The 27,217-nt window shown below is 45.4% G+C and overlaps 1 protein-coding gene and 1 pseudogene across 1 annotated transcript in view; one reads left to right on the forward strand and one right to left on the reverse strand.

The window, feature by feature from the left end:
• The window catches only part of Il2ra (interleukin 2 receptor subunit alpha), a 43,482-nt gene extending 34,222 nt beyond the window's left edge, over positions 1–9,260 (forward strand). The window contains exons 5-8 of the mRNA XM_032884646.1: positions 1,154–1,225; positions 1,954–2,025; positions 3,753–3,819; positions 8,101–9,260. Of these exons, the coding sequence (XP_032740537.1) occupies positions 1,154–1,225; positions 1,954–2,025; positions 3,753–3,819; positions 8,101–8,125 (236 nt within the window). The 3' untranslated portion in view covers positions 8,126–9,260. The remainder of the gene's footprint in view (positions 1–1,153; positions 1,226–1,953; positions 2,026–3,752; positions 3,820–8,100) is intronic.
• Positions 9,261–13,584: 4,324 nt separating this feature from the next.
• Positions 13,585–22,561, reverse strand: LOC116883949 (annotated as a pseudogene).
• Positions 22,562–27,217: the final 4,656 nt, after the last annotated feature.

Consider the following 27,217-nt stretch of genomic DNA (forward strand, 5'->3'; position numbering starts at 1 on the left):
CTTACTCCTTCAATAAGCTACCCATATTCAAAAGCTACCCATATTCTCTCCTATGAATTTTCCTAGTTTCTTTGCTTACTGCCACATGTCCTATTTCAGGACTCCCTCCAGGGTTCTCTCAGGATGCTCATTGCTTCTCAGAATTTGCCTCCAGTGAGCCACCCCCATGGCCAGGGCATGCCAATAATCTTCCTTGAAAGACACGGAATGGCAAGCCCCTGGGTGTCTGACTTAGGGTCACTATTGCTGTGAGGAAACGCCATAATCAAAAGCAACTCGGGGAGGAAAGGGTTTATTTGGCCTACATTTACACATTGTTATTTATGATGGAAGGAAGTCAGGAAACAGGACAGGAGCCTGGAGGCAGGAATCAATACCTGGGCCATGGGGGGGGGGTGCTGCTTGTTGGCTTGCTTCTCATGATTTGCTCATCCTGCTTTCTTATAGAACCCAGGACCAGGAGCCCAAGGATGGCCCCACCCACAGTGGGCTGAGCCCTCCCACATCAATCACTTATTAAGAAAATGCCCTACACGCTTGCCTACAGCTCAGTGTTATGATAGCATTTTCTCAGTTGAAGTTCCCTCTTCTTCAATGACTCTAGCCTATGTCACATTGATGTAAAACTAGCCAGCACACTGGGTCACGGATCACAAAAGGAACTGTCAAAGTTCCATTTGTCTCCATTTGGTGGTGGTGGTTGCGCTCTCTTTCTTTCTCCCTTTCTCCCTTTCTCTCTTTCTCTCTCTCTCTCTGTCTTCTCTCTCTCTCTCTCTCTCTCTCTCTCTCTCTCTCTCTCTCTCTCTCTCTCTCTCTCTCTGTGTGTGTGTGTGTGTGTGTGTTATTCTGACACATTTCCAAGTCAAGGGTGGAATTCAGGGCTGAGTACAAAGCCTAAAGAGAAAGACTTGTCCACAGTTCCATAGACAGTCACTATCCAGCTTAGAATTCCCATTTACGTGCCTTTCTATGGCTCCTTTACTGCTTTTAGTGTCCCTGATATGGAACTGTGTCCCAGAGACATGCCCCAAAAAGGTGCCATGCCTTCACAGGTATATCTAGAGCCAGGAGCCCCAGAGGGTGGGTGGAGGAAGGCATTAGAATTCCACATCACCATCTTTGGCTCCAAATAATTTCTTTCTTTCTTCTGCAGCTAGTGAAGAATCTCAAGGAAGCAGAAATTCTTTCCCAGAGAGTGAGGCTTCCTGTCCCACCCCCAACACAGGTATGGAGCAAACTTCCCCAAACAGTTATTTGGCCATCAGGCAACGGCAGACAGTGGCTATGCAAGCCTCTCGGGCGATGAATGCGAAGAGGAGGGGAAGACAACCCTCGTCGCTTCCTTCTTCTCCAAAGCCAGACTATGACCATAGCGATCAGCCCAAGTCAGTCAGGGAAGATGGCTTAGTTGGTAAGGTGCTTGTCATGCAATGCTCGAGGACCTGAGATTGAGCTCCGAGAAACCATACTCAGTTTTTTAAAAAAGCTACGTAAGGCAGTGATCACCTATACTCCTAGCACTGGGGAGGCAGAGATGTGATGATCTCCGAAGCTTGCTGGCCATCAGCTAGTGTAGCTGAGCCAATGAGCTCCAGGTTCTGTAAGAGATGTCAAAAATAAGGTAATCAATTAAGAAAGGCATCTGGTGTTGGCCTCTGACCTCCATAGACACATGTGCATGGGCACTTGCAGACACACGTGTACACACACACACACACACATGTATACACCCTACACACACACACACACACACACACACACACACACACACACACACACACAATCTGAAGAAGGAGAAACCACAGGACAGAGGTTGAGGTCTCCAGACAGACTCGGCTCTCCTGGCCCCTCATATCCCTTCCCCGAACCTAGTGAGAAGCCCTTCCTCTCCCAGCCTCATGCAGTCCTATGCTTAGCATAAACTAAGTGTCCCCTCATCTCTCTTTTCCACAGGCTTCTCACAACTCACAGAAGCGACTACAACTATGGAGACATTCGTGTTCACAAAGGAGTATCAGGTAGCAGGTGGGTCAGATCGTTTTGTTCACGGACAAGTAGTGCTTCATGCCAAGATGTGGTAGCTTGGCTGGTTGAAATAGCCCTTCTTTCACTGATGTTTCTAAGGGGAAAAAGATGACTTTAATAGCTATTGTTGCTCATAATCCCATGGGTCAGCTGTAGTACGATGGGAGTCGCACCAGCTACCTTTTGCATTGCTGTGACCAAACACCTGATCAAACAAACCGAAGGAAAGAAGGGTTTGTTCTGACTCACAGTTCTGGAATTCAGTCCATCACGACGGGGAACCCATGTCAGCAGGAGACTGAGCAGCTGGTCACAGTGCATCTGTGGTTAAGAAACAGAGAAGAGGGGCTGGAGAGATGGCTCAGTGGTTAAGAGCACTGGCTGCTCTTCCAGAGATCCTGAGCTCAATTCCCAGCGACCACATGGTGGCTCATGATCATCTGTAATGAGATCTGATGCCCTCTTCTGGTGTGTCTGAAGACAGAAACAGTGTACTCGTATAGATAAAATGAATAAGTAAATCTTTTTAAAAAATCCAGTAAGGTCTGGAGAGCTGGCTCGATGGTTAAGAGTACTGGATGCTCTCCCAAAGGACCTTAGTTTGATTCTCAGCACTCAAATAGTAGCTCCCAGCCACCTGTAACTCCAGCTCCAGGGTGATCTAATGCCCCCTCCTTGCCTCCAAAAGTACCAAGCACGTGCATGATGCACAGCTATACATGTAGGTGAAATACCCATGCATGTAAAATAAAAATAAATCTTTTTTTAAAAAATCCATTAAAAAAAGAAAAGAAAAGAAACAGAGACAAGCTAGCCATCCTGGTGTCCGCCTCTAATCCCAGTACTTGGAAGGCAGAGGCCAGCCTGGTCTGCACAGTGAATTCCAGGACAGCCAGACTGACACAGTGGGATCCTGATTTAATAAAAAAATAAAAATAAAACACAATTTTAAGAAGAGAAAGATAAAAGCTTGTGTTCAGTTCACACTCTTCTTTTTAGGGAGCCCAGGGGATGGGGCCCCACTTTTAGAGCAGGTCTCCCTACCTCCATTTAACCTAATCTGGATACCGTCTCATGGACGTGCCCAGAGTTTTATCTCTGATGTGATTCTAGAACCTGCCAATCAGCATAAACCAAGAGCATTATCAGAGCTAAACTTTAAATCGCCCTGAACCAGTTCCTCCCACATACATCTTCAAGAACAACCCACACCCCTCAACTTTAGTGAGGGACGAAACAGGGACCCAGGGAGAGAAAAAATATTGTCCATAAGCACTTCAGTTATCCCTGGTAGGAGGGGCAAAAACAGGCTTCAGAGCTCCACCTTCCTGGGCCGATGAATAAATGGCGGGTTCTGGAAGCTTCAGAGTCAGCCTTTGGGAAGTGCGAGCACTTCCAGGGGATATCAGTGTGTTTAGGATCTTGTTTCAGTGTTTCCTTCATGAGAGATGCAGTTAGTGAGGACTGTCCTCTGGGCCTTCCTCAGGTTGAGCTGTTCTGTCGGGAGGACAAGTACCAGCCTCCTTTAAGGGCTCCCCAGGGAGAGGAGGAGAGAAAGATAAAGAAACTGAAACCATAGGCCTCGGCTGTTTGGGAGGTCCTTGGTCACCTAGAGAATTTTCTCACCTGAGCTATGGATCCAGCAGCCCCTCCTCCCCCCCACACCTCCCCATCGCCCACACCTCCCCAAAGCATAGCCCCAACCTGAACTCCCTCTCTCTTGACAGTGGCCAGCTGCATCTTCCTGCTCCTCAGCATCCTCCTCCTGAGTGGGTTCACCTGGCAACATAGATGGTAAGTCCAACCCTGGGAAGACCTAGAGCCCCGACCTCGGTCCCTGACGTGGCAGCGTGAACATTACTTAGAACTTGACCTTAGCCGACAGGATGGGAAGATGGCTCCCATGCAAGCATGAGACTTACATTCAATCCCTAAAAGCTTTGTTTAAACAAATTAAATGTGATGGCGTTTACCTATAATTCTATAATTCCAGAGCTGTTGGGGACAGGCAGAGTTGGATTCTGTTCTACTCTCAGGCCAGCCAGCCTAGCGAATCTGGTGAATGCCCAGTTCATTAGGAGACTCTAATGAGAACAGAATCCCAAGGAACAATGCTCTAGTTGGCCTCTAGCTTCCACATACATTTGCTCCACGGCACACGTATTCTTACTGAACACGCATGCCCAGTACTGTCTGGGTTACATTAGCAAACATCAGCCCTGCTCTCAGAGATCTGTGCTGTTCAGAGATTAGGAGAACCTAGACTATCCGATTGTGCAGATAGAAGAGTTTTAATCCTATTTAGATATTTTCAACCTTGCAGCCCATCCACCAAGGTTTACCAATGATGCTGGAACAGACCATGCCACCCCACCCTCCCTCCAACTCTGCCGCTCCTCTGCTAGAAACCAGCATGGGTAGAAGGGACGGAGAGGGGAGACAGGACCATGGCTACACCAGGCTTGATGACATGGGTGGAGGTTGCTGGGCATGCACAAGGCTTTAAAAACAGTTCTTAGCATTTAGCATTAAATATAGAGAAAGGCCTCTGCTAGCAAGAGCAGGGGAGGCTCTGTTTTCTGTCTGTGTCTGTGTGTCTGCCTGTCTTGGAGTGCCCTCGATTTTTAGGCCCTAAGTATCTTGGTCAGTGATATCTACCATGGCTCATAGAATGTCTTCTTAAGGATAAACACATTTTCAAGCCATGACTGAGTAAAGAGTTTTGTGTGAGACAGAAACCAGAAATCTAGGTGAGCACACGTACTTACACACACACACACACTCACACACGTGCACACACACACGCATGTGCACACACACATACTCACACACACACACACACACGTGCACACACTCACACATACAATGGGGGTTGTGGGAGGGCCGTGCACGGCAGTACATTGCTATCAGCACTCAAGAGCTGAGGGCAGGGAGATCGTGAGTTTGAGTTTGAGAGCAGTCGGGCTGCATAGAAAGTCGCATGCCGGCTTCAGCCACATAGTGAGACCTGTCTCAAAATAAACGAATCCATAACGTGCCGAGGGATGTAGTTCAGTTGGTACAGTGAATCCTGCTCACCAAGCCCGGGCTGGATCTCAGCACCATAAGACACCAGGCACAGCGGTATACACCTCTAATCCTAGTACTCAGGAGGCGGAAGCAGGGAAATCCAAAATTCAAGGTCCTCCTGGGTTACATGAGATCTCATACCAAAAAAACAAACAAAAGGAAACAAAACAAAACAAAAGCTAAACACACTATTTAAAGACAAAAATAGAGTTAGGGATGTAAAACCATCTTGAGAAAAGCCAAATCCATCCTCGTTAGAGTCGACTGTGCGAAATGTTCTGTCTTCATGTCGTTTCCTGTGGATATGATAAAAACGCCCCAACAGAAGCAACCTAAGAGGGAAGGGGCTCATGTGACCCCCACATCCGGGATGCAGTCCGTCCTTGTGTGGCAGCTAAGGTGGCCGCACCTGAAGCCGTTCCTCCCATCACACCCTCAGTCAAAAGCAGGGAGCGCTGAATAAGCAAGCAAGAAAACACACTTACGCCCAGCTCACTTCCTCTTTCCGTACAGTCTAGGACCCCAACCCGGTTAGACCGGGTCTTCCCACATCAATTGCAGTAATGAAGACACTGCCCTCAGACACGTCCCCAGACAACCTAACCCAGGTCACCCCCCAGTGAGATTCCCTTCCAGTAACTTTAGGTTGCGTTAAATTGGCAATTTAACACCAAAGCATCACATTGCCAGATGTCAAGGGTGTGCCCCTCCTGCCAGAGCGGGTTCTGGCCAGCCCTGATACTCTTAAATCTTTAATAGCACAGTCATGGGGCAGGTGGGTGGGAATCCCATTTCTTCCATTCTTGTGCTGCTCATGTGGCCTACTCCTCACTTTCCTCTAGCGAAGCAAGAAGAAGTCGTTGAGGTCCAAATGCGGATGCCCCATAGCTGCTGAGCTAAGAATTACTCATGGCCTGACCATCTACCCACTTCCTTAAGGTGTTCTTTTAGAGTTCTGGGAGATGAAACATGATGTAACATCCCTGTCAGTCTAGGCCCTCAGTACTTGAGAGACCGTCTTCCTCTCAGGGTCAGCATCTACCAGGCACAGACCTTTCCGCTTGGCATCTTGAAGCTGCAGACGCCCAGAAACAGAGGACCGGGCTCTTCGTGAGTGATGAGAGCTTAGACCTTACAATGTGAAGTCGGGAACTGTCTAAGATTGTGTGGGTTTCACCTGGACCTCCCCGTACCAGGGTCATCAGGGAGACTGAAATATAATCTCAAAAGGACCCCTTTGGTCTCTCGCCCGAGAAAACAAAACAAAACGCTTCTGAAATCCCAGCCCCAAGGAGTCCAGCCTAACAAGACCATGTTGCAGACACATAGGTACCTGTGCTCACATTTGCACACATACCCATCTGGACGCATAATTAAAAGTAAGATTATATATAAAGTCTACTTTCTAGAGCTAATGTCATGCATTGCTGCTCTCTTGTGGCCAATTGGAAATCCTACCTCTGGATTCTGGAAATTTTGGTCTTTGCCAGAGGTGGTCTGGTTGTTTTGGAACACTTGCTAGGAGTTGGGGGTGTCCACGGGCCAGCTCACGTTGGTTATGCTCTTGGAAATTTTGTTTTGCTTTAAATTTTCGTCCTGGGAATTGAATCTGAGGCCTTGAGCATGCTAGACACGTGTTCTACTCAGCTACAACCCAGCCCTTTGAACTGTTTTGTTAATCCTTTTCTCTCCTTTTTCTGTTTCTTAATGTTGATTTTTTGGGTGGGATTGGGACACTTGCATGCATCCGGAAGTCAGAGGGCAACTTCTGAGAGTCGGTTCTCTCCTTCAGTCACCAGGCTTGGTACCAAACTCCTTTACCCCTCTGAGACATCTTTCTTCCCCCGGTCAGATCGTTGGGTTTTGTGTGTCAGTAGTAGGATGTTTTCTCTGGCCTGGGTTCAATCCTAAGTATAGAGGAAAAATAAGAAAGGGAGATTCGGAGGGAGAGAGGGAGAAAGGAAGGGAGAGAGATTTGTTAAAAGTTTCAGATGAAGATATGTAAACAGAAAGGACTTTTAATCTATGTGGGATCCAAAGACAGCTTACTGAGCCTCCGAAGTGTCAGGTAAAACAAGGCAGGAAACAGCTTCTGGAAGAGGAAGCTGGGGTGCCTATGGAGGTGTGAAACCGAGTGGTGATGTCTGGGAGAAGGTTGGGTTGTAGGATGTAAAATGAATGGGAACCATGGCCACAACGAGGCTACACTGCCCACATGGGCACTTCCACACTGTCGTGGAAGATGAGGTCACATTGAGGAGCTGGGACAAGACACCAATGGGGACAGTCCCTCAGATCACCTCACCTAGGAGAGAAACAGCAACCCCGGGCTTCTGGGTGATCTGCACCCCGCAGAGAGGCCAGGTTTACCATGGGCAATGTGCCAGCCATTTGATTGCATCACGATGGAATAAATCTACATAGAAGTTGGTGATCGTGATATTGTGGATCTGTGGATCTGGCTGAATGGAGGAAACAAACCAAGGGGTACAGAAAAGAACTGAGCAGATTAGTATGGTTGGTAAGCTGTATAAAAATGGGGAGTACGGAAGAGGGGCGACTCAGAGAGGGGCCCTGGGTTTCTCAGATAGAGAGCCTCTGCGACCACTAGATCCTACCATGAAATATAAAGTGGGGGTCTCAAGCAACACACCCCTGGAGGTTAGCCACAAGCACGGCCCAGTATGACATCCACTTGCTCACACCCAATCAGCCTCCACATCTCTACGGTCAAGCCTGGAGTTAGCTGCCCTGTGAGATGACTGGGTTGACTTACCGATGCACAGAGCAGAGGCTGAGTGGACAGCCAGTTCCTCTGGAGGAACGCAAAAGCCTTGAGGCTGGTTTTGTTAGGTAGGAAAGTAACAAGATTCTGAGGTAGAATTCAAAGTTAGAAGAATCTCCATTAGGGTTCAAAGGGACTGTTCAATTCACACGGGTCTGGGTGGGGACCGTATGGTTCTTAGTATACCATGGCATGCTCTGACGGGGTTAATCTTCTTCCAGGAGGAAGAGCAGGAGAACCATCTAGCAAGCTAGAACAGTCGGAGCCCAAGGGAAGATGATGGGACTCGTGAAGCTCAAGAGACACCTGAGGGGTCAAACGTGCACTCGACAGGTGCCTGTCTCCTTTTGATCCCTCGGGTCCTGGAAAGTTATGACGTCCCGGGACACAACGGCACATCGGGAAATAGCAACTTCATCACTAAACTGAACTTTACCATTGAAGAATAGGATCTGACCATTTCAGTGCAGCAGTTCTAAAGCTTTAACGAATGGGAGGGAGGGCCCAACGGTGCCCTGTGTGTTTTGTTTTGTGTACATGTGTTGATGGGAGCTGAGATGGTGTGGTCACTTTTCGTGGGACACACAATATAGAAAAGTTGCTTTAGGTTGACTTCTTTTGGAGAGCCCAGCACTAATGTAAATACTCCCTCCTCGTCTTCCTCCTCTTCCTCCTTCTCTTCCTCCTTCCTCCTCCCCTGGGTCCACCCACCTCCACCCATCCACTTTCCTTCTTCCTTTCTGCTCTCACGGTCATCCTAGGCACATGCATGGCTGGCTCCTTTCTCAACCTCTGTTTGCCTAACTGGTTCTTGTGATTTCATCACTTACTGATCAGTTTTTTAAAACTCTGGGCTGACAATGAGGACTCTATGTTCTTAGAAGGAAACCCCCTTTCCACCGAAGCTTCGATTTCGACGTTCTGAAGAACAGACACGGTGGCAGAACCACTTAGGGATCACATCAAGACAAAGTGGGGAAGCTGTGGGATCTGTGGGGCTTCAATATTCAGAAGCCCGTGTCTAGGGTCAGTGCCTGGAGCGGAAGGCTAAACGAAGTCCCAGGACATGAACTCTGTGAATCAGGTGCTTTACTGGTAGGCCACGCTAAGAGCTGGTTTCTTTGGAACTGCTGTCCACTGTACTCTCAGGTTGGCCTACACTAATCTGATGCTTGCAGGTGAACACAGGAGGTGCGGGTATGGACTTGGTACGTACGCATCATGAAAACACTGAAAAGAAACTAATGCTTTCAAGTTTATGGAAGGGAGGAAGAAAGAAGCAAACAGAGAAGGTGATTATACAGAAGATTAACTATGGACTGGATATCCCAGGCATCCTCAGATAATGTCCCCCCCAATCCAGGTCACCAGGAAGCCTTGTGAAAACAGACTGCAGAGCCAGCCCGTCTCTCAGTCAGTAATATACAATTTGGATTTCTCACAAGTCCTGGGTGGTGTTTCTATGCTGATCTCTAGACCACACTTTGTGAGGCACTGGGCTATCCCTGTGTGCTCTCCTCTCCCACTAGTACCAAAAGCAACTGGTTTTGATGCCCAGGCTCCTGAGAGCCTTCTTGTCCAATCTCTTGCGTAAGATTTCCTCTCAGATGAGTCAAGTCAGATGTTCATGCTTGACAGTGTTTTAGGGGATTCACAAGAAGCCTAAACCCTCAGTTTTCGTTTCTGAAAAGGCCGGAAAGTGTTACGAAAAAGATTTCAAAGGTCAGACAGCCATTTTGAATCTTTTAGGTGACCAAGTACGAACCAGACTTCCCCAGTCTATGCTCTCCCTTTCCGTGTGGGGGCGTGACAGGAAGGAAAGTTAAGCAGAATCTCAAAAAAAGAAAAAAATATGTTAAAATCTTACTAAGGAGCTGTGGGTAGTGGTACACACCTGTAAGCCCAGCAGCACTCAGGAGACTGAGGCAGGAGGATCGCAGTAAGTCTGAGGTCAGCTTTACTTACCTAGCAAAACCCTGCCTTGCCCCTCACCCTTTCCATAAAAGCAGTCTTACTTGTATAAAATTAATTTTTACTGTATATCTATCTGGGCACCATGTGTGTGGCCGGTGCCCAGGGAGGCCAGAAGAATATGTTGGATTTCCCTGGAACGGGTGGTTATGAGCTACATATAGGTGCTGGGACTTAAAACCCCTGTCCTCCAAAAAGGAGCTAGTCAGTGCTCTTAACCCCTGAGCCATCTCTACAGACCCATTAAATTGAATTTTATTGCCATTACTCATTATGGGAGATAGGATTATGATAACAATTTTTTAATATAATACTAAGATGTTTAAACTTGGAGTGGGGCTGGGGATTTAGCTCAGCGGTAGAGCGCTTACCTAGGAAGCGCAAGGCCCTGGGTTCGGTCCCCAGCTCCGAAAAAAAAAGAACCAAAAAAAAAAAAAAAAAAGATGTTTAAACTATTTTACTCTCCTTCACAAGTGTAGAGTGGGATTTTCTAGAAGCTACATGCATGATATCATCAGTCTGGTGTTAACATATAATGGATTTTATCTTGCTGTTTATAAAAGAATTAATAAATAATATTTAAGCTTTTCTTGGTTTTAGTCTTTAAGATGATTCATATCGAGAGATACCAGTTCACATTAGGAAAGCTTTTGGGGGATCCTCTTCAATAGCTTTGGATTGTTTTAATTATTTTGATAACATAAAGAAGGTCTGACAAATTATGCTAAAAAGCTGTTGTTGTTCGGAGCCCCCACAGGCTTCTGTGTTCAAACACCAGCTAGCTGTGCTGCCTTGGGGTTTGGAACCTTTAAGAGCTGGGGCCTTGCGTATGGAGGTCAACTGGTGGTGAACCTTTGAGGGTGACAGCCCAGCCTTGCTTCCAGTCTCTCTCTCTGCTGTCCCAGGAAGCCACCATGTGAGGAGTTCCACAACATACATCTGCTGTCACATAGCACCCGCTCTATGCCCTTCCCTCCAAAACTGAGCTAGAGCTCACCTCTCCTCCCTGCGTTATCTCTGCTGATGTCGTTGTCACAGTGATGGAAAGCATAACTTAAGACAAAGGCAAGGCATGGTTTGGAGACTCATGTGAGCATCCCGGCCAGACTCAGGTGTGGCGAGATGTGGGAATTATCAAGCATGAGATGTTAAGCAATGGAAAACAAACCCTTATGACACAAACTTCTATGGCGCCCTACGTCCACTCTTCCCTTCTTTCCATCGGTAATAAAAGCTCTGTGTTTCAGAAGAACACATCTCATTGGTGTTCTAGGTAGCTCATATCGCCAACGTGGCACAACCTAGAGACGTCTGGGATGAGGGAACCTCAGTTAAAGACTCCCCTTGATCAGATTGTCCTCCCTGATGATTAATACGAGAAGGCCCAGCCCACTGTGAATAGCGCCACCCATTGGCAGGAGGACTTGGGTTATATAAGCAAACAGGCTGAGCACGAGCCTCTGAGTAAGCCTAGAAGCAGTGCTCTTCCATGACTTCCGCTTCAGTTTCTGCTTGATTTTCCTCGATGATAGATTGTGACCTAGAAGTAGAAGCTGAAGTAAACCATTTCTTACCCATAGTTCCGTTGCTCACAATGAAACAGAAACAGAAAGCTAATGTCGTTTCCCAGCATCCTTTGCAGCTACACGTGGCCAGGTCATTAAGTTTTGAACGCAGAGATAGGAGCAGAAGCAGTGCACACGATGTCCCGGGTGTGTCTTGAAGAGAATGTAAACTGCGTTTCCTGTCTTAGCTCTTCTTAACAGCAGGCACATGCATGGCCTTGTGGTGGGAGCTAGAACTCCACCAACGGCAGGAAGCCCATTTTAAGTTTGACAAGGAAACAAAGTTGAAGAAGTCTAGACATTTGTCCGATGCCGGGGAAGGAGTTGCAACATGGCTGATTGTATTGGACTGTACTTTGGTCAGAAAAGCCACCTCAGTTGAGGTCACTATGACTTTTACCTTGTTAGGATGAAATGAACGGTCACTAACACCTGTACAATTGTCAGCTATACACATACCCTCTTCCCATACCAAAATTTTTCTTATGGTAATGTTAGCATCAAAATATTTTATGGGGGGTGGAGAGGGAAAGGGAGAAGGAGGAAGAGGAAGAGGGAGAAGGAGGAAGAGGGAGGGAGAGGGAGGGAGAGGGAGAGGAAGGGAGAGGGAGAGGGGGAGGGGGAGAGGGAGAGAATTAACATTTGATGAAGCACTGACTCAAGTAACTACTTGTTTTGTGTTGCCTGGCTCTCTACCTGAGAGTTTCCCCTCCGGCAGATAAGTTCCTGAGATGAGATGCATGAGTTGCTATGGAGACGTTCCCATTGAATGGGGTTTCAGGCTAAGTCACGAATGGGAACTTGAAAGCTATTGGGATTTCTTTTTTTTTTTTTTTTTTTTTTTGGTTCTTTTTTTTTTTGGGATTTCTTTTTTTTTGGGGGATTTCTAAAGCCCTTCCTTCCTCTTACTCCCATTCTGTTCTTCAGGGGTGAAGGATAACATGCATTTCCTCTTCTGCTGTAATATTAAGGATTTGGATTTTTTTTAGTCTGGTCCTTTACCCATATATCAAAAAACATATAGAAAGGGGCCAGTGAGATGGATCAGTGGACAAAGGTGCTCAATGCCAAGATTGTTGACTGAATTCAATCCCTGGAAACCACATGTTTAGTAATAGAGACCTGGGGTTGGGGATTTAGCTCAGTGGTAGAGCGCTTGCCTAGCAAATGCAAGGCCCTGGGTTCGGTCCCCAGCTCTGAAAAAAAGAAAGAAAAAAAGAAAAAAAAGAAATAGAGACCTGACTTCATTAACTTATCCCATGAACTCCACATGCAGACCATCGTACAGGTTTTTTTTCAACACTTATATATTACAGGCAGAACTTGGGGAAACAAGCTTCATAAAGCTAAATTGGTCTTTGGAGAAACCTAACACTACTGGTGACCTAGAAGAGGAAAAAAAAAACCTACAAATTTGACGATTTTGTTATTGAGACAGTGTCTCACCATGTAGCCCTAGCTAGTCTCAAGCTTGTAATCTTCCTACTTCCGGCATTTCAGATATGCATTGGCTTACCCGGCTGTAAACTTGTTTTTCTTGGGCCTCGAACTTCCTATGTATGGAAGGACATCCTTGAACTACTGGTCCTCCTGTCTCTACCTCGTGAGGGCTGGGATCAGAGGCACACACCACCACGCCCCAGTTACACAGTGCTGGCAATAAGTCACAGGGCCTAGTGGAGGTTAGGCAAGCACTCTGACAAGCCAGACTTAAAAACAAAAAAAAATCTGAGACAGACACCACTATATTAGGAAACTCTCGAATCTTCCCTCTTTTCTTCCCCTCCAGAATTGCAACTAGAGCTGTAAGTTCTGCCCCCTGTGCTGAGCAAACAGCCCAGATAAACCTGAACTCTAGTGGTAAATATAGATGAGGAGAACCTCTGTCCCACATACATCAAGATGGCGGTTTGGGAGCACTACATGCAGAAACTGTAGAAACCGTACATCCATAGTTGGGGTGACAGGATGATGGGTGACATTCTGTACTGTAGCTAACAAGTGAAGGAACTGGACTGTGTGCACGTCCCTTGTAACCACCTACGCATGAACTGGGGAACTTAAAATCCCTAGATGTTAATCTGCTGGGTTGAAAAATCACCCCGCCTCCAGTATGACCAGGAAGGTGGAGAAGCAAGGAACAACAGAACTCATTTCCTTCCTACCCACTCATGGCCGTACTGCAATGGGGCAGCGGAAAGATGCAGAGGGAGTGGTCTGGGTCAAAGCTTCAGTCTCCTTGATGTTTTGTGATTTGTGGAGGAGAGGCAGTTCTAACCCCCGAGTTTCTGTGAAACCGAAGTGCCTGGGAACATAGCACTGTCTAGCCGTGTTTTGAGACCAAGCAGTCCTGCAGACTGGATGCAGGAAAACGAGGGAGCATTAAAGACATCCCTCTGAATGTTCCTTTAATAAATGTGGTCCAAACAAGATCCAAGCATTCCTACCGGCCCAAATTTTGAGGGATGGTTAGCTGAGGGCAGGAGCAGGCATACCTCTGGGGGGCGGGGGTAGTGCTGAGGGACCCTGCCACAGGCCCACAGCAAAGTGGGTCTCCAGGTGGGCACTGTCCCAGGAATCAAGTGGACACACAGACTTGCAGGCTGCTGCCTGCTACATTCCCTTTCCATCATAGGACATCTTTGACCCTGAGGTCAAATTTTAAACCAAATTCTAATTGAGTTAATAATTAATCTAGGAAATCACTGAAGTGGGTAAAGGAAATAAGCATGGGGTGAAAAGAGTTCAAACCGAGTGCTTAGAATCAGACATCAATGACTATGACTCTAAACGATGATTCTTACCCTAGGTTCTGAGGCCAGTTTGTTCCCTCCTCATCTTAGGGGGAAAAAAAAGATATTTTTGCTCCACAAAGGACACATTTGGGAGTCATGGCTATGTCCTTTCCTCTCCAACAATTCCCATCCCTGAAGATCTCTTGGGGTTGACAAAAACCATCTACTATAATTCTGTATTAGTTACTGTGATCAAACACTCAACAGGAAGCAACTTAAGGGAAGAAGGGCTTGTCTGGGATTGCTGTCCTAAGGAATGCAGCCCATCCTGGCAGGAGAGATATGACAAGCGATGCAAAAGGAACAGGTCACATCTAAAATCCAGAAGCAGAGATAGATGAGTTGGTGGTGGTCAGTTTGCCCATGAAATGGCACCACCCACATTCGGGGTAGACCCCCCCTCAGAAGCATCTTCATAGACCCACATGGAGATGCGTTTCCATGGTGATCCTAAATCCAATTAGGTGGGCGATCATGGTTAACAATTACAAATTCAAAGAAATCGTAAAAGGCACATGATGGGAGACATTGGCTACAAGGAGACCCCATCATATTACCTCAGAGCATGTACAAATGTCCATACATATTTGGTGGTCCACTTGGGGAAAATACCTGTCACCACACTCTTTTTTTTTTTTTTTTAATATTTGGACAGGGTGATATCATCACACATTTTTTTATTCATTTATTATATATAAATACACTGTAGCTGTCTTCAGACACACCAGAAGAGGACATCAGATCTCATTATAGATGGTTGTGAGCCACCATGTGGTTGCTGGGATTTGAACTCAGGACCTCTGGAAGAGCAGTCAGTGCTCTTAACCACTGAGCCATCTCTCCAGCCCTGTCACCACACTCTTAAGATCAAGCAAGGCTATATGCTTTGACTTAGACAAAAAAAAAATATGATAGTTGCATGCACATATGCATTCCCCAAGCTGAAGCTTAAAGAGACACCACCTGCCCTACCAACTACTCTTCCGGTCTCCTTGCCTGGTAAGTTTAAAGATAAGGTGTTTTTTTTTTTTTCTATCAGTGTATCAGGGTGCAAAGACCAATTAGAATATACTCAACCAATATTTGATACAATGTAGCTCGAATACAGGACACATTTGTGTGGTTACAAACCATAAAGAAGTGAGAAGTCTTTGGTACTGAAGCCCGCCTGTTGTTTGACTGACACAGACTTCTGGACCCAGATGGAAAGAAGAGCTGCCTCTCCTGTCTTGCTGGCTTAGCTGGCCTAGTGTTAGAAGGTGCTAGGTAGGCTGTGGGGGAGAATTCTCAACAACAGTCTTACTCAGTTATGAATCCTGTATGTCATACTACTGACCTGGTAGGCAAGATATGCCCACTGTTCAACAGGGGTATGATTACTATGGGATGACCAACTACTTTATGATCATATTTGAGGCCTGTTCTGCTCAGCTCATGCCTGGTACAGTAAACTTGATCAGAAGTCAGAGACCAGGAAGGTCAAAGGCTCTACTGGAGAAGCATCTGCTGCTGTTTTGCCAAATGGACAAGATGTCCGGTCGAATTGCCTCCTGATTATTTATGTTTATACCTATAGAATTCTATTTGGTCACCTTTGGTCATAGAAGCTTCCTTCTGCCGTGACAAGTAGTTATGGTAGAGACATAACTAGTCGAAGCGCTGGTGATCAGACAGTGTTAAGCTGGGCAGTGGGGGTGCTGGTCTTTACTCTCATCACTTGGGAGGCAGAGGCAGGAATTGCTCTGTGAGTTTGAGGCCAGCTTGCTGTGTAGAGTAAATTCCAGGATGGTCACGGTTACATAGTGAAACCCATCAAGAGAGTGAAAGACAGAGACAGAGACAGAGACAGACAGAGACAGAGACAGACAGAGACAGAGACAGACAGGGAGAGAGACAGAGACAGAGAGTCAGAGACACAGAGAGAGACAGAGAGATACAGACAGAGAGATACAGACAGAGACAGAGAGACAGAGACAGAGAGACAGAGACAGAGACAGAAACAGAGAGACAGAGACAGAGAGAGATGAGATAGGCATACCGATAGATGCAGAGACGCTGTTGAATGTTCAGCTGTACATGGGACATTTATCCCCCCTCCTCCAAGGCTCACGTAAGAGCAAAGAAACAGATGAAGGAAGAATATAAAGGCCAGAGGATGGAGTTGGGTGGGGTTGAGGAACACTTTCTTCTTACCAGCGTTACAACACTGGAGAAAACCTCTCTCCCTCCTCCAGCGATCAATAGCTGTCTGTAAATGCTCAGAGAGCCCCTTACCTCTATGATGGAGTGTTGGCGGGTCCTTTGCAGGTTATGAACATGTATGTAATCACAGCTTCTGAATGCAACACACACACACACACACACACACGTACGCACATGCACACACATGCACACACATACACATGTACACACACTCACATACATACACACATGTATGCACACACACATACACATACACACATACACATGTACACACACTCACATGCATACACACATGTATGCACATGCACACACATGCACACACACACACATACAAATACACACACACACACATGCACATGCACGCATACACGTGCGCACACTTTTGTGCACACACATACACACACACACACACACACACACAATGTGGAAATCCAAGGGGAACTATCTGTAGTGAGTAAAGGGATCAGTGGTAGAGGGACAAGAGTGTAATGAGGATGAGTATGACCCAAGTGCACCCTATGTACATGTGTATCTGAGATAAGAAAAGAGACCATCAGCAGGAGGGAGAGGGGTAAAGAGGGTGCATATGACCCAAGTGCATTTTATAGACATGTATTAAAAGGAAACGCATCATTATGTACAATGAACATTTATATCAACTTAAAACTTTTCAAAACAAGAAATTATAGCTTCCTCATTGGATCTAGAGTAAATATGGCCCCATCCACTAGTTGGCGGGAAAGCAAAAAGTCTTGTCTAGTGTACACAGCTCTAATAGGCATTGCTGGCTTTCCACTTCACAGAAATTCTTCTTCCACATCAGCCAAATGGCTCACCAACGAAGGCACTTGCCACCAAACTTGACAACTAGAATTTGATCCCTGGGATCCATGTGGCAGGAGGAGAGAAACAGTTCCCACACATTGCCCTTTGACCTGCATGGAGACAGCTGGGGAGAAGATTGGCTGCTTCCACCTTCACAGTAAAGAGTCAGAGTCCACAGAGGTGGCGGTCCACAAGGCAAAGGTCCACCCCTTTGTCCAGATGCAGACGCTGATTCACCAGCCAGAGAAGAAAGGGTTTATTCAGCCTTAGAGCTTACAGTTCGTCATGAAGGGAAGTCAGGGCAAAGGCTCAAGGCAGGAACTGACGGGGAGTCCTTGAAGTGGTACTGCTGCTTCTTTGCTTGCTCCCCATGAATCCATCACCCTCCACCTCTCTCTCTCTCTGTCTGTCTGTCTCTCTCTCTCTGTCTGTCTGTCTCTACCTCTGTCTGTCTCTGTCTCTCTGTCTGTCTCTCTCTCTGTCTCTCTGTCTCTCCCCCCCCTCTGATTCATTTATTTATTTTATGTATATAAATACACTCTTGCTGTCTTCAGACACAGCAGAAGAGGGCATTGGATCCCATTATAGATGGTGGTGAGTCACCATGTAGTTGCTGGGAATTGCACTCAGGACCTCTGGAAGAGCAATCAGTGCTCTTAACCACTGAGCCACCTCTCCAGCCCCCAAGTCTACTCTCTTATAGCACCCAGGACTATCTGTGGAGGGATGATATTGCCCACAGTGAATTCAGCCCTCCCACATCAATCATCAATCAAGAAATGCTTCAGAGGCTGGTACTTCCTCAGCCGAGGTTCTCTCTTCCCAGTGATTCCAGCTTGCGACAAACTGACACAGAAATGAACTAGCACAAATGCCATTCAGATGATTTAATCCTGAAACTGAGAAGAGTTCCTCACATGAAGGAAGTTGTGGTGGTTTAAATAAGAATGGACCCCGTAGGCTTACATATTTGAATGCTTAGTCATGGGAGTGGCACTATTTGAAAGGATTGAAAGGATTAGGAAGTGTGACCTGTCGAAGTAGGTGTGGCCTTGTTGAAGTGGGTGTGACCTTGTTGAAGGAGGTGTGGCCTTGTTGAAGGAGGTGTGGCCTTGTTGAAGGAGGTGTGGCCTTGTTGAAGGAGGTGTGGCCTTGTTGAAGGAGGTGTGACCTTGTTGAAGGAGGTGTGGTCTTGTTGAAGTAGGTGTGGCTTTATAAAAGAAGTGTGTCATTGGGGGTTGGGTTTTGAGATTTCAAAAGTCCAAACCAGGCCCAGTGCTGCTCTCTTTTGGCCTATGGATCAGAACTTCAGCATATGCTCCAGCCCCACACATACCACCACGTCTGTGCCATGATGATAGTGGGCTAAGCCTCTGAAACTGTAAGCAAGGCCCCGATTCAGTGCTTTCCTTTTTGAGAGTTGCCTTGATCACGTTGCCTCGTCACAGCGATAGAACAGTGACTAAGGCAAAAGCACAAGAAGACGAAGCTAAAACCTGATGTGTCAGAGGAAGAAATGGCAAGAAGATAGGAGACCCTGATGGGAACAGCAGGAAAATATCATGTCAAGCAGGTGACAGTGCCAGTTACGAAGAATAAGAAAATGGAAACAAAATTAATTAAAGCAAGAACATTCTTAGAACCTCGTGATTAAAAGATATGGCTTAAAATGTGATTCAAAGACAACTTCAAATACAGCACAATTTTGAACTCATCCCGACAGTGTCTTTGTTATTTTGTCTTTTTTTTTGGAGCTGAGGACCGAACCCAGGGCCTTGCACCACTGAGCTAAATCCCCAACCCCAATAGTGTCTTAATAGTAGTTTATACTTTTTGTTTGTATAGAAATGAATAATTAAAAAAAAAAACAAACCCCTGGCCCATGGTTAGCCTCTCATGGTTTATAGCCCTCAGACAAACAAACATGGCAGTCTCTCTGTGTGTGTCTCTGTCTCTGTCTGTCTCTGTCTCTCTGTCTCTCTTTGTGTCTCTCTCTGTGTGTCTTTCTGTCAGTCTCTGTCTCTGTCTCTGTCTCTGTCTCTGTCTCTCTCTCTCTCTCTGTCTCTCTCTCTCTCCCAACATCTATAATTGTACCAGGCATGGATTTTAATTTGTGGAGTAGGCTTTAACTACAACCAGAAAGTAGTTGGTTGTTTCTTTAACCATTGTTATACCTTGAGCCTTGGGGCTATTATACCCAGCAAAACTGTTATTAAAATTGAAGGAGAAATAAAAACACATTAAATACATTTATAACATAAAACACCAGAAGGAATATTTTGATCTGAAGATAACGATAAACACACTCAAGAGATCACAGGAAATAAACAATACCAGAATGGTTAATCAAAAGAGGGTCAAGAAAACACCACAAAAATAACACAAATTAATGCACATCACTTGATCTCTTAGAATTATTTAATTCACAGTGTCTATCCCTAGCAACGGCCAACTGTAGGACAAAAAAGGAAACTTTTGAACTTTATTTTTTTGACTCTCCCTTCTGTCCTATAACTACCCCATCTCGTTAGTCAGTTAGGAGCTTTGAGTCTTACAAAGACCACCTCTGTAGCTTTTCTCCCAAATAAACCCCCGTCCTGCCTTAAGTCACCCACTCCCTTTTCTGATTTTTCTTCTCACTGACCTTTTACAAATATAATACACACACACACACACACACACACACACACACACACACGTGTAGAGGGAAAGTCACTATACAAAACATCAGAAAATGAAGCTGGTTCTCATGAGGAATTTACACAAGAGAGGTGATAGGTCTTATAAACTGGAGTGCTAGGTAGCCCTAAACCCTATTGACACATACCCTTCAACTGGAACTCTCCTTACTTTCCTAATTCAGGTTTGCATGTCAGAGGGTTCACAACTGAAAGGTATAGGCGTTCATGCCAACCTTCCAGAAGTGCATACCAGCCAACTAGGACTGTTCACTACAGGTGTACTCTGGTTGTTGCCTGCCGTTTCCTTACAATGTGTTTAATAAATGCTTTTCAATCATGATCTAAAGGGCAGTTTCACGGTTTGCCTACTTACTGCTATCATAGACTTTTAAAAATTATATAGTTCCCCAGTTCATGAGCTTGGGTTGGAGCCTATAAATTAATGCTATCGCTTAGATTGTTCTTGTATTTACGTTCTGTATATTCAAGTTATAAATCATATCAAGCCATGTTTGCTAAAATAACTTATAATATGTGTCTTAGCTCGGGTTTCTATTGCTGTGTAGAGACACTGTGACCATAACAAGTCTTACAAAGGGAAATATTACACTGGGACTGGCTTACAGTTCAGTGGTTTGGTCCATTATTGTCATGGCAGGAAGCGTGGTGGCACACAGGCAGACATGGTGCTGGAGAAGCCAACAGTTCTACATCTGGATCCCAGGCAGCAGGAAGAGAGAGACCCTGAGCCTGGCTTGAGCACTTGAAACCTCAAAGCCCACCCTCAGTGACATACTTTGTCCAACATGGCCACACCCACTCCAACATGGCCACACCCATTCCAGCATGGCCACACCCACTCCAGCACGGCCACACCCACTCCACACCTCCTAATAGTGCCACTCCCTATGATTCTATGGGGGCCATTTTTTTTTTTTTTTTTTGCATGGTGAGTTCTCGAAGTTGTTTGCTTTTTTTTTTTTTTTTTTTTTTTTTTTTTTTTTTTTTTTGTCCTTTTTTTTTTTTTTTTTTTTCCAAAACTGACATTTTATTTTCTGAAGTTTATCATGATCTTGCAAAACAGAACAAAACAAAAAGCAGGTATCAAAAACAGCAGTTTTTAGTTTCTGTCCTGGTTCTCACCTCAGTCAGAGACTCTGGAATTGGCATGTTAGGGAAAGCCAGGCTGATTCCCTCTTGGCCACACGCATTTCAGGTGATTGGTTTCAGAAATACTTTGTAATAACTTTTTACAGGCACCGGTCATTTTTTGAGAACCAATTTGGTTTGTCCAACAAAGTAAACACTTTTCTTTTACTATGTGGCATTTTTCTTTCTTATAAGACACTGAGCTGAAACACACACTATGTATTTGGATCAGAACCACATTTTCTGAGATCCCCGTTACCTGAAGAACACTGAGGACATCATCCGGCATATGAAGTGTTACAGTGAACCCTTGCGTAAATGTCTAAGGCAGCTAACTTATTTCTGATGAAAGCATCCATTCAGAGGCTGCTGGAGTCCATTCTCCGACTTGGGATAGTTTCCCCAGGCAGCCTTATTATCAGAAGGAAATGGGATGTTTGTGCCAAAGAAGCGCTTATATTGTGTAAATACATTTATATAGAGCAAGACTTCTTGCTCTGGACCCTGGTCACCACAAAGAGATTGAGAGGCCATGATAATTGCATGCACACATAACAGGAAGTGCACACTTACACTCATCATCTGGAGGCAAGAGGAAAGAAAGCTGGAAACTGGTAGTGGGGCTCACCTCCTCACTCTGGAAACACATTTTGCTTAAATAAGGGAAGTTTTGCAATGTTACTAGCTGCCAGTCATTTTTAAAAATAAAGATCACTTCCTGACCAGCAGTGAGTTAGGAAATTGGCCTCAACTTTGATCACATCTCTCGGTATTGGTTAAAAAGAAAGTAAAACCCTTAAACCAGTCAACAGAGTTAGAAATTGCACAATCAAACTTGAATGTAAAGTACAGAATGGGATACACATTATTGACATGGTTATGAAAGAATCAAACACCCCCACTGAGACAAAATTTTCTCCACATTACTTCAATTTTCATTAAAGGAAACTGATATGTAATTTTCTTCTTTATAGATATGAAAAAGGAAGCAAGAAGGCAAAGCTGAGAGAAACAGATGCTATCCCCAGGGAAGAGGTTCCATTTGGTTGTCTTGGTCTTTGTACCAGCATCTCCCATGCCTGCAAACAGTGTCCAGTTCCAGCTGGACTGCACGGTTTTTCTTGCAATCAAAACACGAACAATGGACCCTACTCCTCCAGGAGCAAGTGCCCTTTCATACCATGTAGTAACATAGCACTGCTATTGTCAGATGGGTTCCCAAAGCCTTTATAAATACTTCATTAGGAGGTCCACGCCATTCTTGTTCAGAGACTGAACAGCATTTTCAATATCATTAGCTTTAAAGGAGATGAGCAGCTTCAAGACGAGCTTTCAGAACGGTGTGGAGGGCAGCTCTCCCGTTTCCTTGCTGCAGGCATGAGTCCACCTCATTATCCACATTGCTGCCATCCTCTTTATCTGCAGACTTATCATCATATTCACCCACATCCACCTCTTCCGGAAGAGGGCTGATGACACTGTGTTCTTCGACATCCTGGATCGCGACACGACTCCGCGGCCATTTTCATTCAAACCACCACAATGTGTACATGAATAAGAAACAAGCATGTCTTTCCTGAGGTATTTACATGCTACTAGATTTATAGTAACATGGAGTTTTTGTTTGTTTGTTTAAAGTGGCTAGCGTTTTCATTTTAATGCTCTATAATAAATATTTGTTTTCACATAAAAAGAAGATCTAATTGTAAATACACAAGTCCAAACACTGGTCCATCCAATCTTATAAAACCAATACTACCAGACATAAAAGGACAGATAGCACTAGATACTACAGAAGTAGATTACAATACCCAACTCTTATTAACAGATTATCCAGACCAAAAAAAAAAAAACAAAAAAACAAACAAAAAACAAACAAACAAAAAAAACAACTAATGAGTGAGCGTCAGGGTTAACCTACACCATAGGTCAAACGGCTATCTGACATCTTCAGAACATCCTGTCCAAAAGCTGTGGGTACACATTCATCTTACTGGAACTTTCTCCAAGATGGATCACAAAGAAAACACAACTAGTAACTTGGATTTCATCAGATCATAATGAACTAAAGTAAAAAGAAAAAAAGTCAACAGCCAAAGAAATTGGACAGACATTTTGAGGCAGCACAGCATACTTTGAATGGATAGCAAGTACTTGGAGAAATCAGTGATGGAGTCATATGTTTTCCTGTTCTGGGAGTATTGGCGACAGAGCCCTGGACTCTTATGGATGCCAGTCAAACGCTCCCCACTGGGCTACAGTCTCCAGCCCAAATATGAAGTTCAACACTGTAAAAGCTGTGGCCTTGCTCACAAATGCACTTCTGCCCACTGGGATCTACGGAAAGAAAATCAAGTTTAAAGAATCTTAAATTCACAAAGTGCGGTTTATAAAGATACTTTTTAAGGTTTTTTTTTGTGTGTGTGTGTGTGTGTGTGTGTGTGTGGTGTGTGTGTGTGTGTGTGTGTGTCTGTGTGTGTGTGTGTGTGTGTGTGTGTGTGTGTGTCTGTGTGTGCTTGCCCCTGCTGGTGCACATGTCAGAGGTTGATGCTAGACTGTCCTCTCTCAATCACTTTCCCACTTCATTTATTTGAGACACTGTGCCTCATTGAACCAGAACTTATCGTTTTAGCTACACTAGCTGGCTAGCCAGCCCCAGGGATCTACCTACCTTTGTCTCCCAGTGCGGTCTTTACAGACATGGGCCACACCATGCCTAGCTTTTACCTGAGTCTTGAGGATCTGAACTCAAATCTCATGTTTTTGCAGCAAACACTCTTCCCAGGGAGGCGTGTCCTTAGCCCTAAAGGACTCTTTTTAATGTTGAAATGACAGGGGAGGGGCAGTTATAAATTATGTTGGTTCAGTCACACTGACACTTTGGTTTTGGACTACTCTAGGCCGAGACGATATTTCTCTTGTTTTATGCAGTTTCACATCCTAGCAGACTTCTAGCCACTGACGGTGGACTTCTCCCTCACAATCATCATCTTGAAAACTAGGAAGTTAGCTCAGTAGTGTAGTGCTTGCCTAGCAAGCACAAGGCCCTAGGTTCGGTCATCAGCTTCAGGAGCGGGATGGAGCACGGGGAGAAAATAACAAAACTAGGAAGTGAAGTTTCAGCCTCTTAATTACTGGTCGGAAGAATGGAATCTGAGTCCTCTTTTTAGCCTTGGATGGGAACATGATGTTTTAAACTGCCCGAGACACCATAATATTACTTGCAAAGGATAAAAATATACCCTTCATCCTCTCCTTTAAGAATTAAGCTGAGGGGTTGGGGATTTAGCTCAGTGGTAGAGCGCTTGGCCCTGGGTTCGGTCCCCAGCTCCGAAAAAAAGAACCAAAAAAAAAAAAAAAAGAATTAAGCTGAAATGGGCTTAACTCTTAAATCACCCAGGCAGGAGACCACCCCTCAGTAAGCTATGTGTTCCAGAAAGTTTGTGTGCTATAAAGCCTACACGTCATCAGCTCGGTCTCTGGCCATTGCTCATGGTCACCCTGTGAGGGAGTTTTCCTCTTCAATGGCCTCTTTGGCCCTGTGAGAGTGCTTCTCTGGAAACAGTGTCTTTGGTCACTGTCCATTCTCAGTCCTTGACGGTCACTCACACTACTCTACACTAATTCTCACTGATTTCTGCTCTCCTCTGAATCCATTCCATAAGGGTCACGGGATCCTGAAAGCAGTAACAGGGAAAACTCTACTTCATCGACTGTGGAAAAAAGTCTTTTGGCAGTGAGATAGGTGAGGGTGACTTTGAACTCTGGATTCCCCTGCCTCCGCCCCCCAAGTGATAGAATTGCAGGCATATATCACAACACTCAGCTAGGAGTCACTATATAGTTTTCTTATGTGATCAATAATTTGATTAGTTTTATTGGAGACATTTGATGGTACTAAGAAATATTGTTATTATTTTTTTCATTTTAATATATCACCCCTACATACACGTTTAGTTGAAGCTAACCTCGAACTCCTCTGGTTCCCCAGTACTAAAATCATGGGCACGTGCTACCATGCCAGGTTTAGGCAGTATGAAGGATGAGAATTCAGGAACACATGCATGCTGGGCAAACATTCTGCCAACTGGGCTACCTCCACAGTCTTTTTTTATTTGAGATTTTTAGACAGAGCTAGAGACAGGCTAGAAAGACAAGAAAACTTAAGGGAACTCGAGAAGGAGAAGGAGCCCCTCACTCTGGAATCTGGTTAAAGCGTTTCTATCTAGGAAGCAAGACTTCCAACCCAATTGGCATTTGCTGTAAATGTTGCCGACAGAAATATCATTCTGTCCGTGTGTGGATACATTCTAATACAGTGACAATGGCCCTGGCTTAGGGCTTGGGTGTGTGTGACTCGGGATGGAGCCCCATTCCTCCCTTGGACGTTGTGGGAGAATCTCAAAAAGACTGTTAGCTTTGCGTAGTCAAGGTGTCTTGCCTTCCTATGGTCCAAACCATATTTATCAATAGGGTCCACAACCTCTCTTGGAAGAAAATAGCTTCAACATAACTCTCTATGTGACTATTGTAAAGGCAGTGCGAGTGACTCCCTCTTAGAGAACCCCACAGCCCTCCCTGTTCTAGTTCGCTTGAACTTCCTGAGCTCCTCCTTCCCTGAACCCTGAATCTAAAACACCTTTATTACACCCGACTCTGTACCACATTGTCCAGTCCTGGCACTTTGTCTACCTTGAGGCCACAAATCCCACTTAGGCTCCAAAAGATTAAGGACACTTACTGGGTTGGTGAGGGTGACACTGGAAACTAGGTTACTGTCCCAGTAACATGTCACACACACAACCTCATGTGACCAGAGCTGGCAATGAAGTTACTCTGTAGTGAGTCTGGCTTCTGGTCCTCTTGCTTCTGCCTGCCATGGGCTGGTACTCCAGGTACGCGCACCACCATGCCTGGCTATTTCTTGGTTTTGATAACTCAGAGATGGTAACCTGGCTATTTCTTGGTTTTGATAACTTAGAGAGGGTAACCTCTGAGTTACCGTCTCTCCAGGTTTTTCATTGACTATAAGAGACTGGAATGTGCGGTTTCTGACCCTCTCTCTGAATTTTTGATTGTGAGTATTTCATATTTATTGCGCCAATCTGAAAAGTTCTTAGGGAAGAGGGGCAAGTATAATGCTCACCTTTTCCTACCATGCCCTAGGGAATGGGCGACTTCAGTCACATATCACTACATTCTTTCCAAACAGAATCAGCACTCGGTCTCTCAGTAGCTTCATCATGGCGCTAAATTTTATTTAGGGAAGCTACAGACTGAGGTGTGTCTGTCTTCCTAATGCACAACTACATATATGCAGGCATTTCTGACTGTGCACTCAGAGTTTTCCCAGGGCCAGATTTGGTCCTCCACAGCGTGGGACTTAACTTAAAATTCCAATAAAGTTTAAAAAAAAAATAAAGTAAATAAACCCACACATTTAGAAGGGGATTTCTTTCTTAAACTCTGAAAAGTTGTCTACTTCCTAAAGAAATTAAATGTGAGGTACGGAGACGAATAACTTACCTTCCTTCCTTCTTCCTCCTTCTCTCCTTTCCCCCTCTCCTCCTTCCTCTTCCCCCTCTCCTTTCCCTTCTCTATACCTTTTTCTTCTCCTCCTCCTTCCTCTTCCCCCACCTTTCCTCCTCCTTCTTTTCCTATCCCTTCTCCTCGCTTTCCCCTAGACCCCTTTTCCCATCTCAAACATTTGGCATTTTCCTTGAGTTGGAAAGGTACAGCAGGAAAAAGTCAAAGTGACCTGGGCCACTGCCAGAGCCACTGCAGGCAGGCAGCCAGGAGCAGCTGTGTAGAAGCCAGAAGCCAGGAGCAGTTTCTTGGAGTCAGACTGCAACAGGAAAGTGACCTGGGTGTAGACTGCCCATTGGCTGCCCTGGGGCGACACCTACTCAATCACCCAGGGACGCAGAGCGCGGACAGTCAATCTCAGGGCTACCTAGAGGGAAACTCTGAAAGTTGCGAGCTGAACTACTGAAGGTCAAAAGCCAGGACAGATCACAAGTGAAGGAGGCTATTGTCAGGTGTGGGCGCGCAGCGGCAAAGTGAACCCAAAGGAGTTCGCCTCTGCAGTGAAGACAGCATTGAGGAATGAAAGGGAAGATCACCGGCTAGAACGGGTGAGAGCTCCAAGCT

The sequence above is a fragment of the Rattus rattus genome, chromosome 14, assembly GCF_011064425.1.
Source record: "Rattus rattus isolate New Zealand chromosome 14, Rrattus_CSIRO_v1, whole genome shotgun sequence".
Classification (NCBI taxonomy): domain Eukaryota; kingdom Metazoa; phylum Chordata; class Mammalia; order Rodentia; family Muridae; genus Rattus; species Rattus rattus.